Source organism: Limulus polyphemus, unplaced genomic scaffold (assembly GCF_000517525.1).
Source record: "Limulus polyphemus unplaced genomic scaffold, Limulus_polyphemus-2.1.2 Scaffold10, whole genome shotgun sequence".
In the NCBI taxonomy this organism is placed as follows: Eukaryota; Metazoa; Arthropoda; class Merostomata; order Xiphosura; family Limulidae; genus Limulus; species Limulus polyphemus.
Window position 1 is genome coordinate 1,980,517 of NW_013665620.1, and position 13,825 is coordinate 1,994,341.

Here is a 13,825-nt window from a genome sequence, read left to right on the forward strand (position 1 = left end):
CGGTAGATAGCCTTTGTATATTTGTCATAAATACGAACGGTAGATAGCCTTTGTATATTTGTCATAAATACAAATGGTTGATAGCCTTTGTATCTTTGCCATAAATACAAACGGTAGGTAGTCTTTGTAGGTTTGCCATAAATACAAACGGTAGATAGCCTTTGTATATTTGTCATAAATACGAACGGTAGATAGCCTTTGTATGTTTGCCATAAATACAAACGGTAGATAGCCTTTGTAGGTTTGCCATAAATACAAACGGTAGGTAGCCTTTGTAGGTTTGCCATAAATACAAACGGTAGATAGCCTTTGTATATTTGTCATAAATACGAACGGTAGATAGCCTTTGTATGTTTGCCATAAATACGAACGGTAGATAGCCTTTGTATGTTTGCCATAAATACAAACGGTAGATAGCCTTTGTATATTTGTCATAAATACAAACGGTAGGTAGCTTTTGTAGGTTTGCCATAAATACTAATACATTTTTCGTTGTAGATTACTTTCATTTACCACTTAAACCATTTACCAGCATTTAAACAACTATTACTACCAGGAAAGTTAAAGACCTATTTTACAGTATTTCTTAATAAAACTTTAATTGGGTATGTTACTTGTTTTTAAGCTCATATTGTCATTAGGTTTCAGATCTCATGCATCTTGATGAAGGCACTTATAAAATAGGAGCGAACTAAAAACTAGCGGACCAACTTAACCAATTTTTAGGAAAGCATCAATGATACGAGGAGAAATGTAAAGATGAAATACGGAAATATATCTAATACGGCAGTCAAGTTATTTTTCCACACTATTTCGTTAAATTTGTTTGTTTGTTTGAAATCAAGCCCAAAGCTACACAATGGGTTATCTGTGCTCTTGCCCACCACGGTTATCGGAAACCGGTGTCTCGTGATGTAAGTCCGCAGACATGCTGCTGTGCCTCTGGGGGGCAATAAATAAATTAGCGTTATATTTTGACGCAGGATTTTAACGATTTATCCAGCCTTTTTTCAATGTATTCCATAGAAAATGGTACAAAAAACGGAATCAGAATGAGATATGTGAAAATGGAGTATATTTGGTTTGCTGGTCCACTAATTATCTGAGTTTGGTTTGTCCCTTCAAAATGTTTCTTTCAACAATTGTAAAATACACTATACTGCAAGTTTAATCATCAAGTTTAATCAAGTTTACACTGAAAGTTTAATCACCTAACATTTACACCAAGTACCATAGTAGCAAAATTAGTTCAAAGTATGACAACAATTGTACAAATCATAATTTGAAAAACTCGTACCAACTATTTGATTTTTAATTAAGAAGTAGGAAGTTTGATTGTGAACTTTTCTTCTCCTCAACAAATGTGTAACCATGAATGACAGTATAGTTTTATGTTATTCAAATACCTAAACGTAACTATTGTTACGCCTCCAGTCGTTAATTAATTTTCCGTAACTTCGTTCCGACGAAACTTTAGCGACACAAGTCTTTCCTTAATAAAACTGGTTTATTCTTTCCGAATACAACTTTACGATACACTTAGTTTCAACAGTCGCGCTATAACAAACGCTATATCTCACGTGGCTAACAATATTTTCTCTGACTACAGTTCAATTACTCAATACTACACTGTTTCCGTCACGTTGTGACCATCTTATATATACCAGACTATCCCCAATCTAGTAAATGCTAGGGCATTCACGAAGGAACAGGATATTTCTAGAAAACGTGGCGTGACACTAGTCACGTGACCTCGCTGACGCAACAGTATAATAATTTTTTTGCACAATAACGATGTATATTATGAACGAAATATTTATATATATATATATATATATATATATATTTCTGTATACACATAAAAGTGTACACGAGTTTTAGTCATATCTTGTCTTTTTTTTTAACTTTTATTAACTATAGTTCTTTGGCGAAACATCTTATGTATATATCTATATATACGTTCCAAGTTCTTTATCTTTGCACTCATACAGTTTTTTTGTGTTGCTAAAAAGAAAATGTGAGGTTGACGACAGTTTACCAGTGTTTTTACTTTGTGATACAGCTATTTGTCATATCTAATACTCGAAAAATGTCTACATACAAGTTTCTGATAAAGATTTCTGTTACGTAATTGAAATTCTCTTGATATTACAAGTGTCTGCTGATATTTTCCTTCAATTACAATATGGTTTCGTACAGCAGGTTTATTGTTCTGTAGAAAAAGAAAACATTCGGAAAATATAACAAAGCCCTGAGTTTGCCGCAACTTAACGCTATTGGTCAGCAGGATGGCCGTAAAGGAAACCTGTTTAGTGAATCCGTCGAGAGCGTGCTACTCAAGAAGAACTCTCGAGAGGAAGGATGGTCAGTTCGACTGCCAACATTAAATTCTGAAACTTTAATTAGTAAGGTAGGCATTTTTAAGTATTAACCTTTTAGTGTAACTAATAAAAGTATCCAGTCAATAGAATAATCACTAGACAAGGTACTGACCCAGTGAGTGACCCTGAGTCAAACTCGACAAAAGGAGTTTTAAGTGAAGCTGTAAAGCGCTTTTTATGTAGGGAGCGAAACAATGAAGATGAAACAAAGGACACTGAAATAGATCGTTAAACATATGCGTTTATATTGATCTCAAATCAAACTTATTATTGCACAAACAATGTTAATAAACAGTAAAAATTTTAGCATGGCTATATTTGTTTAATTTCCGCAAATAATAATAATGTTAGGACAAAAGAATAACAGAGAAGCTGAAGAGCCTTTTAAAGCCGGCGGAGAATGATTACAATTTTACTTGTTATAAGACGTTAGTATTAGGCCTATTACGTTTTCAAACACTACATTCTTAATCTAGACCCTTAGGGATTTTCAAGAATGTAATATTCCAATCAAACACAGTAGTGGACAGAACACTATATATATATATGTTATAAGCCTTCACTCTTACCACTGATACATCTGGGAGGCGTTTTAAAATAAAACAATTAATATTTTAATTCTCTTCCAACTTTGATAATCTTCTGTAGAAAAAAAACAATGCTAAAATTACAATGTAGAAAAAACTTTGATTTCACACCTGCAACAGAATTATAGGATATTAGATAGTACTTTTTTAAAAAGCCACACTTCATACAAGTAAGCTTAAGTTTAAATGTGTTCATTTTAAAGAGTTAATGTTTTGTAAAAAAAAGCTATATTCATGAAATTTTAAAGTAGTAGTTAAATTATCTTACTGTAGGTGATTCTGTTAAAAATTTTTTTCTTTTTTCACGTACAACTTGCATGATTTTCCATTTTATTTATTATTTCACACCTTACCACTCATAGCAACAGTGTGAACTTCATTTTAGATCTATTTCTACACCTGTTTCAAAATATTAAAGCGAAATATTGTTACTGAATTATATTTAAAAAAACGTACCAAAAGAAAATAATTATAAGAAAAATTAAAACTTCTGTTTTTACTTCTTTGAGTCCACCTTGAGATCAAATAAAACAAAAATTAACAAGTCTTATGTAAAATTATTGAATATCTTGCACCTTTTATTTTTTGTGCAGATTCCACCTCGTCCTTCCACTGACGAAACACTTGAACATTTTCCCGCCATCGCGACTCTACTGAAGCACTAACTGCATATGAATTTGTCTCTTTTGAAAATTATATGATTAGAAGAAAGAAAACTGGTGACATGTTCTACATGTTACGCAGGTATCCAGTCTATCAATTCATTTTCAACACACCTAACAGAAGGTTTGTAAATACCGTGTCTTCAGATTCTGGTGAACGATATGGAGGAAAATCTGGATAACAGTGGCATAATAAATAAAAAAAAAAAAAACAACGAAATGTTAAGATATTGAATCAAACATTTTCTTTAAGTATTGAAAAGGGTTAACTTTTATCAGAATTGTTTCCATCTGAATGAACTGGTAATGGTTCAGCTCACAGCCTTCCTGGAAATGATATTATTAAAAAACAACTAAAACAACTTTTCCAAATAATTGTGAAGTGTAATATTTCTGCTATACATTTTTAGCCATAATTATTAATTGACATAGCTTTTCTCTAATTGATTGTAATATCTCTATTTTAACAGTTATATACATGTATTTCTTTGTGTAAGACTTTGAAGGGTTTGCTTAATGAATACCAATTTGTGTCAGTAATGATCCCTATAAAGAAAAACGATTACATAGAAATAAGATCTTGTTCACGGATATATATGGTTCTAGTGTAAATGGGTGCTATTATAGATTACTACCAATATTTGTTAATTAATTGGTAATAAACATGATGTTGTGTAAGTAATGTTATAACAATTAGCGTTTATAAATTTCTGTGGCATTTATGCCAGAATGAACTTACTGCAACATAACTTTTAAAAAAAACATCCGCTCCTAAGTTGATGTCTAATATGTTTGGCTGCGACTGAATAAGTCTTTGTGTTCAATTACTGGCAGATAACAAATTAACTGGTTCACTTACTTAGAAATGAGATACAAGAAAAAGAAGGAAAAAATGGCGCAAAACTCGTTTCAAAAATTGTGATAGGAAATGCAAACAAAGCCATTTTATCATTGCTCTAAGTTTTTAAATACAGAAACAAAGATGACAATTTAATAAAATGTTTTTGGTTAATGATACTTATGAATTTCTTCCCTAATTTTTATCTTTCTTTATAAAATCTTAGTAATGCTGTATCTACTTCTACGTGTGTTTTGATGAGATAAGTAAATTATAAGTTGTTATCACGAAGAATGCAAACTCAGAAAACTCTTTTAACACGTCTGTCATTGCAAACGGATAAAGATTTTTGAAAGTTAAAAAAAAAACAATTAATCAAGCTATTTATTACATAGTAATAAATGTTGATTATTCTTTGCTCCCGATTTTTTAATTTGTACTTGTTCCAAGTACCTATTGTTGGACATTTAGACCTATCGTTAATTTACATAAATTTCCATTATTTTTTTTATAATTTAGAATAATACATAAAAAAAGAGAAACTGAACAAAACCACACTTCCATCCGTGGTTATTATGTAATATACCAGTGTATAGCCAGTCAAAAATGACGGGGCAAATACTACCACCCCACCCCATAGTATACCCTAACCTCACATTTCATAGCTAACTGAAATAAATTTTGCGAAATCAAGCTTGACCAACAAAGAGGCAGAAAATTGCAGTCGAAGCAGTCAAACGTCGGTAAGTTCCTTCGTGAGCCAATCAAAATTAAGATCATTCATGAATGAATTCGTGGCGTATTCATAGAGTGATTATTGTTAAAAATCAGTTGGATTAACAACTTCTAATATATAGAAAAGTCAGTGCGATTTGGTAACACTACGTTTCAACAATGGTTTTTATGCCATGTTGCTTGGCAACAAAAGTACCTATAATAATAAAAGAGCGCCATAGGAAAGAACCTAGGAACCTGAAATTTTGCACCCATAATAAGTGGATCCTGAAGATGTGCATCTGGGTATTATTAGTTATCTCATCCACTTGTGTGCGCACATGCGCATTTTTTTAATGAGGCAAGCTAGCGAAAAACCACATAGAAAAGAAGTACTTTCTTATACTACCAATAGAAATCACAGAGAGACAGACACGCTCTTTTATTATAGATGTATAGCCCATCAAAAATTACGAGGCAAGTACTACCACTCCATAGTATAATATACCCTGTAGTATATCGGTTAGATTAACAAGTTCTAATATAGAAAAGCCAGTGCATTTCGGTAACAATGCGTTCCAAAAATGGCCTTTATGTCATGTTGCTTAGCAACAAAAGTATACCCAATACTGTTGTTAGTTTATGTATTGAAAGTATAAAATGAAATGTATAGACAACAAAACTGGAAAAATACTTGTTGATTAAAGGGGTTTGTTTTTTATTTAAAACGTTGGTGATATAACAGAAAATAGTTTAATTCAGAAACAATTTCAGTTTAAAATTGGATCGATATTTTTACTTTCATGATAAATTTTATACACTTGTCTCTAGGCTAGGTGATCCCACGCTAAGTATTTACTTTAGGCTTATTATACCAACATTGTACTTACAAGGTTTCACAGTACCTTCCCTCTCACGTCACTAAAATCGTAATGGATAGACAGTAATCGAACTATTGTCTCTCTGGATAAATGCATTTTGGCTTTTATGATAAATCAAGCATGATGTAACACACACTGACTTTTATATAGGTTAAATGCAAGTTTTGTTTTACGGCTAGAACTCGTCTTTTCTATGGTGTTGTCGTACTCCTTGTGCTTGTACGAACTGATCAATTAAAAAAAAAGAGCTGACAAAAAACCAATTTCTGAAAGTTTCCAAAAACATTTTTCACGCCTTTAAAGCATATTATATAATATAATATAGCATTTATATAATATGTAAGTTTGGGAAATATTGGTAATACTATTAATCGATTAAATTCTGTCGTACCTAATAGGCTTAAAAGATGACTCTTTGACAACAAATTGTAATATATTTTGTTGTGCTAGCTGTTAAGTGTAATTATCGTGTTATCAAGTGATTATTCTGTTGTTTGAAACTAACAATTCATGTTTGAATATAATTGGAATTTATAAATAGATTTTACCATATATTTTGTTTCCAGTCAGTATAAATTATATTCTATATATTATTTATTCTTCAGTGCAAGGCCCCATAACTTTAACTTTGTGTTTTTATTGTCATATATGTATATATTGATTATAATAACATTTGAAACGGACTTTTAATCTGTTCTGTCCATTATTTCAGACATCGTGATAACAGTCGAGAATTAAACAGTTACATTTATTGTCGCTAGATGGCAGAGCAATACTAGAAGTTCAAGATATTGATGGATATCTAAAATATGTAACGTCAACATCTTGTGTGGACAAATATGTTTGTCTGTTGCAATGTATTACAGGAAGCATTCTATTAGATAGTTTGTACAAAATCCCTTATCTTTTATGTAAAAACTATGAAGAGGGTATACAACAGAAGTTGAAATGTTATCTGTGTATTTATTTTCCACATCTCATTGTCAAAAACTAGGTCCAATACATTAGTAACAAGCCTGGTATCTTATTTATTTTCTGTACCAAGATGAACCTGGCGATTGGACATAACACAAAAGAAATTATCCTATTGCATTTTATGCTTTTACCTCTAAATCTGGCAAGTTGTACGTAACACATAAGTAGCAAGTATATTGTGTCTTAAAACCGTGAAACATTTCAACAAGCACATCTATATCAATCATGTTTTTTTTCTACCTGTAAGAAGGATAAACTGCATCTAACTCATTAGTAACTTGATCTTATATAATTACTATCGACAGTTATATAAATAAACTGTCTTGGTACTAAAACCTTTAAACTATGTTTGAAGAAAATGCATTTTAAAATGGTTTTGCATTTGTTACAGACATTATGATGAAGGGGGTGTGAAATCAGTAATAAAGGCACTTGAGTTACATATATTACTTGTTTTAACATCATTGAATTAGAGCTATGGCACACCTTAAATACAAACTCCAAGGATCATGACTATATTCTGATGTTATGTCTTCAGCTTAAGTCACCAGGTGATGCTTTACCAAAAGCTTCAAAAGCAACTCATCAGTATTTTATTTTGGCTTTATGTTATCTTACCGCGAGAAACTCCCCCTTCCCAGTGGCACAGCAGTATGTTTGCGAACTTACAACGCTAGAAACCGGTTTTCGATACCCGTGGTGGACAGAGCACAGATAGCCCATTGTTTAGCTTTGCGCTTAACAACAAACAAATAAACGGCGAGAAATTAAGTAAACTATAACTTTGCTTGTTAATTGTTTTTTAAACGTTTATAAGAACATCGCATGGTTAGAAGTAAGTTATTAAACTGAATTGTTGAATGATTGGCAACATTTACTTTACGTTAATTACAGGTTCGAACTTTGATGTAAAACATTTGCCGAGAAAGAAGCATAAAATATCCAATTGTGTGATAAAACATACTTTCCATCTCAACCACAGGCATAAATTTTTAATATAATAAGTAACACATGGGCGGTACGATCTCAGCTTCAGAGTTTTTGTTTGACACTTTGAAAGTGTCAGCCAAAAATTATAATCTTTGTTATGCTGACAAGTTTCGAAAGATGAAAACATAAAAATACAATATTCATAAAAAGGAACATCGGATGTAATGCAGCTTCCCCTTCACATAAGGATAGACAAGATATAATAATGGCTGGAGACGGCTTGAATGGGTAATGAAGCAAAACTTTAATATAAGTTTAACATAACAGCAAATGTACAACGTTTCGACAAGGTTTTGTCATCATCAGACAAGATAAATTCAAGTATGTTACGTTATTTAAAAACAAACATTGAAATTTAAAATGGTTTAGCATATGTTGTAGACATTATATTGAAAAAGGCTGAAATTACTAATAAAGGCATTCAAGTTACTTCTTATATACATAGTTAACATACTTTATTTGTTTAACATTATTGAATTAGAGCCATCTACAGTGTGATAAAAAACAATAGCGTCATTGTGCTGCTATAAAAACAAATAAAAAACGACAAAAGTTAATGATTGTTGATACAGTACTACTAGAGCATGTTTTTTATTTCTTTTTTTTCTCTGAGCCATCTTTTCACTTTAAAATATAACTTAGATTAAGCAATGATTCAACACTTATAGGAAAATTGAACCCTAAATAAAATATTATTGTCGAAGTAGAAAAAAGTTCGTTGTTGTTTTTAGAAGGCTAAATGTTTAATTAGATTGTTTTCATGCAACAATAGGGCGTTGATTTTGTTTGTTTGTACTCAAGTACATAACTCACAATGAGTTATTTGTGCTGTGCCCTCCACGGGCATTGAAACCCAGATTTTAACGCTATAAGCTAACAGACTTACCACTGAGTTAATATGTGACTCATTCATTGAAAATCACAATGTTTCTTTTCTTAAAAGAAGCAATAGCAACAATCCTTTCGAGCCACTATTTTAATTTATTTCTATGTTTGTGTATGTGTGTTTCAAACCTGAACATCAGAGGGTAAAAAACAAGTTATCTTAATGCTTATGCCAAAGTTACAAACGCTAAGTTTAATAAAATAGTTAGTAGGAATATAATGTTCAGTATTGTAATGTCGAGTCACAAGGTTTATGCATAGCTTACTGAACTCCGTTTATTCTGTACGTTTTTATTAAGACAAACAACTTCCTATTTGTGCTAACTTTAAATTGTGTTATAAAAGAGTTAAAGAATGTCAAATTTTGATCTTTTATCAATAAACTTTATGAGTGAACGTTTTTGAGAAAAAGTCTTTGGTTATCGTATATATGTTATGACGTTACTAATGAACAGAATGTATAGAATAAAGTAGTATTTACGAAGTTAGAACAGTAAATTAGAAGTTTACAGTACTTGAAGACAAAATACAGTACAGTCCGTGGAATGTAGTGAAACAGGACGGAAGTTGCCAGTAAAAAGTGTGAAACTAATTACTGCGTCCAAATATAACTTTTTAAATTGAGTGATCTTATGAAAAGCTCTAGTTTAATTGCTGTATGCAATGTGGTAAAAAACTTAATAGCGTCAATGCTTGCTAGGATTAGTCCTAGATGCTGCTGTAGAAATGTATATAAAAAAAAAGATAGAGGTAAGTAACTGTTGGCAAATCATTGGATGTAGGAATATAATATTCTAGAAACTTTTGCGCGGCGTGAAAGGAAATCAAGCCAATGAAAATATATTTCGTTGAAAAACTTAACGAGGTCGGTAAATAAACTATAAGTTGGAATGGAGAATATATATATATATAGAGAAAGTTCACGTTATTGAATAGTTTCACTCATTGATGTTTTCTTTTTTTTTTACTTACAAAGTTTATTAGGAATTTCGTGTAAGATTCAAACTATTCTGTAAATTGACTTTTACAGGGGTTGAAATTTCATACTTTTCCAGTTCAGTAAGATATTTATCCTTAGTTAGAGCGTTTAAAATACCGTAATGTTGTTACTAAAATAAAATATTGAGTAATTTGACCAAGTATTCCTTGATTACGCCATTTATAATTTTTAATGCACTGAAAATTAAGGATATATTGATTTATATGAGTTCTTGACTTTTTGCTCCCCGGAATTTTTTCCGACTGTGTAGGATATTATGTTTACTTTCGGAGGATTCAAAATGAAAAACCACTAGCATGTGCCAATGTAAATATTATAATAAATTGTTACCATTATAACGATATACAGGAATATTGTAATTTCTACGGAGAAACACTTACTTAGGTAGTCATAAGTATTTGATTTTTATCTTATGGCCTGAGCAGGGTTTATTAAATAAAGTTAAATTCCAAAGATGTAGGAGACTTTTATAAAGATGAATAGCATAACCACCCTTACTTAGAATAATGAAACATTAAACAATAATTTTGCTAAGAGAGGAATAAACAATGAAATAAACAGGAATTTCTGCTACAACATAAAAAATAAAGGGGATACCCAACAAGACATAAACATTCTCAATTGCTTATAGAAACAGAAAGGATCAGGCATGTTACTTTGGTTGAACGAATTTGGATTGATCATAATTTATTTATTATATAATGGTTACGTGAGGTAAGTTTATAGTAATAATGTTCTATGATTCATACGAAAGATGCTAGCGCTTATTAAAATCCGTTTCGGTTTTGCGTTTTAAAGGCCAGGTGAAATTGGAGTGTCCATTAAGTAAACAGTACGGAGCTAATCATTCTTTCGCCCCCCGTACAGGATGCTTAAGACATATTTACCTATGCAGTCTTAATACAAGGTATAAAAAATATACTACTGGACATTCCCAAATCTAAATTTTTACAGATTTATCCTAACTGTTTTATTCCATCCAGCTATATAACAGCGGATAGCTAGGGTGTAACCTGCGATGGCCTGGGAAATGTGTTATCATTTTCATCAACTTGTGCCATTAAAACCTGAGTTTAGCACCGGTTGATATATGCCGTCTAGGCATGGGAGAGATTGGACTTTAACAATACTAACCGCTTTTATTACAAACTAATAAATAAAACAGCCCAACGTTTCAACAGTCACCATTGTCCATTTTTAAAGGCCTACTACTTACAATAAATATCGGAGTCAACAATATACTAAAACAATAAGATGGTGTGTTGCAAACATTTATTGTCAATAAAGAAATTATGTTCAAAGAGAAGGGTATTTAGACTTAAGGCGCATTCAGTAAGTGTTCTTAACAATATGCTAATCTTAATAAAAGTCTATTTTAATTAAAGGCTTATTGCATTTTATTTGGTGTGTGGTTTTTGTTGTTTTACTTAATAAATTTTGGTTAACTTTGTAATTCTAGCAGTTATAATTTTTATTTCCTTTTCACCGCTCTATGGTGACAGAATTCGTAACTGTTTTTTTTTATTCCATAGGTTGATTCATTAGGGTGAAATGTTACATGCAGATAAAAATGTCAAAGCAGCTTAAAAGTTTAACTGAGAACACGCCTACTGACTATACTTCTGGATAAAAACAAATTTTCCCATTCTACTACCATCAAAAGAAGTTTTATAAACATGCTAAGTCATTTCTATGTAGGGTATTTAACGCCTTCAGTCTTTGATCATGTTAGTGTGGAGAGAAGGCGTGTCAAAATGTTATTCAAAAGGTACCTTATACCTTTCATATAGCTTATTCGTGTGTTTGGTCAAATCGTGGAATTTTTATCATTTTATTTTTATTGTAATAGATTATCTTTGAAAATGGGAAAGGGGAATATAATTATTAAATATCTTGCTTGCGCGAATTTGAAGAATTTCATGTTTGTGGTCAATGATTTATCTTGTAAGCATAACTTTTATTACTGAATTCTTAACAAAATATGCTTTCTGTTTGTGACTGCTTGTAAATATGAAACTATTTTACGCGATAATTTGACAGTCACTTGCATTGTTTTGTTTCCTATACTTTATGTCAGAATATTGTATCGAATTTGTTATAAAATAATTTGCAGACATTTAATAATTATGGTTCATGGTTAATAATTATGGTTCCATGGTTAATATGGTTAATAATTATGCGAGTATGGGAATTCTGAGCATAATCTGTCTAAATTGGGAATCCCATCTGAGAAACCTACAAGGTTATCAACAAATGTTCTAGAGATGGAAAAATGAAGAATAACATAATATTAGTCAGGTTGTTGTAAAAAGTGTTTAATTATGTGTAAACGGGATATTGGTTATATTCGTACTTACAAATATTGCTACTAAGAAAAAGTAGTACAGCTAATATGGATTACTTTAAACTTAGTATGTGCATATTACTATTGCAATACAGAGGGTAACTCGCACTTCATTTGAGCGATATCTGTATGCTAGTGCAGTGGTATATCGCTACGAGCGACATGTGTGACGCATATATTGTGGTCACAATTTCATAGGGAATTCATAACCTTTTCATCAATAAAAAATATATTAAAATGCTTAGTTTTGCATTATTGCACTATTGACTCTACCTTAATGTCTCGCGCCTCTCCTAGAGATCATTTGTGCTCCCTGGGTGGTCACGTTCCACACTCTGGAAAACGCTGATGTAAGGGATTAAGGCCACAACATTTTGAAGAAGGGAATCTTTAGTGTTCTTCACGAAGATGGAAAAAAATTACACATCCGTATGGTTAGGACAACAATGAGCTCCAAAATCCATATCATAACTCCTCATGAAAGCAGCCTTTGATTTCGAGGTATGGCTGGAAGCTTGTGATCCTTCGTCTACTTCAAGTCATTGTTTATTATCTTGTTAACAGTGCTAGAAAATTGTCTCTTTGGGTGGAGCTCTTCCATAACCTTCACATTGTAGATGAGGACTTTACTCCGGATGTGATTGCTGTAATTTCAGTTTCTTTCGTCTACGTTTCATTCGACCTCATGTTTTTCAAGTCCTTAGATGCACTTTCAATGGACTTTTGTGTCTTTGATCTGTTTAAACATGGTCTTGGAAGCCGATGGCTACATTCAATAAAAAGTGTGTGGAAAGTTTATAAAGATGTGTACTACAAGTTTGCCCTTACCATTCCCCAAAGAAGTTTGTTACAATGGAAGTTAAATTGTTAGACAATAATGAGTAATCATGGCCGTCAAACTAGCCAACGATGGAGGAAATAGTACCAAAAACAGCACAAGATCTGGAATACCGTTTTTATAAAACGTGATTTACATCAATAACTTTGTTTTTGAATATTGTGTATTATTATAACACATAAGAAAGGCAAATACTCCCAACGGCTAAACTAATAATAGAATTATTTAAATTATTACGAATAAAGGCAAGCCATCATCTTCAGCTACTTAACAGTAAACAGTAAAACATACGTTATCTTCACCAATTAAAGCCAGGAGCCATCTTACCAGTTTTATCATAAACAACAGGACCTTTAAATACTTGTTTCAAAGACTTCTTTGTTCAAAGTAAGTATACATTTTAACTTACGTTATACTTAAATCTGCATTGGGGCAATTTTTCAACATTTTGGTTCTAAAAATGAGTATTTTCATTTCATAATACAAAAATATACTGTTTATAAACATCGTGAAATAGTATACAAAAACGAAAAAACAACTAAAACATTTTTTGAATAATAAACGAATGAAAAAACAAAGAACAACTAAAATTAACTCATGACACTTTCTTTAGTTTTCTGTGTAGAGATTTTAATGTCTATCATCATTAGCATACAATTTTATTGATCTATTTACCATCACTAACTATAAACGGCTTATTCCCTTTGTCACTCTGTCGAGAACGTTTTCA

At 31.5% G+C, this 13,825-nt stretch overlaps 1 protein-coding gene across 2 annotated transcripts in view; it reads left to right on the forward strand.

Annotated features, from left to right (window-relative positions):
* LOC111085051 overlaps positions 1-5,126 on the forward strand; it is a 16,477-nt gene extending 11,351 nt beyond the window's left edge. For both annotated transcript variants that reach the window (XM_022382101.1, XM_022382105.1), the window contains exons 3-4: positions 2,219-2,410; positions 3,562-5,126. In XM_022382101.1, coding sequence (XP_022237809.1) covers positions 2,219-2,410; positions 3,562-3,633 — 264 coding nt within the window. In that variant the 3' untranslated portion in view covers positions 3,634-5,126. The remainder of the gene's footprint in view (positions 1-2,218; positions 2,411-3,561) is intronic.
* The last annotated feature ends 8,699 nt before the right edge of the window (positions 5,127-13,825 follow it).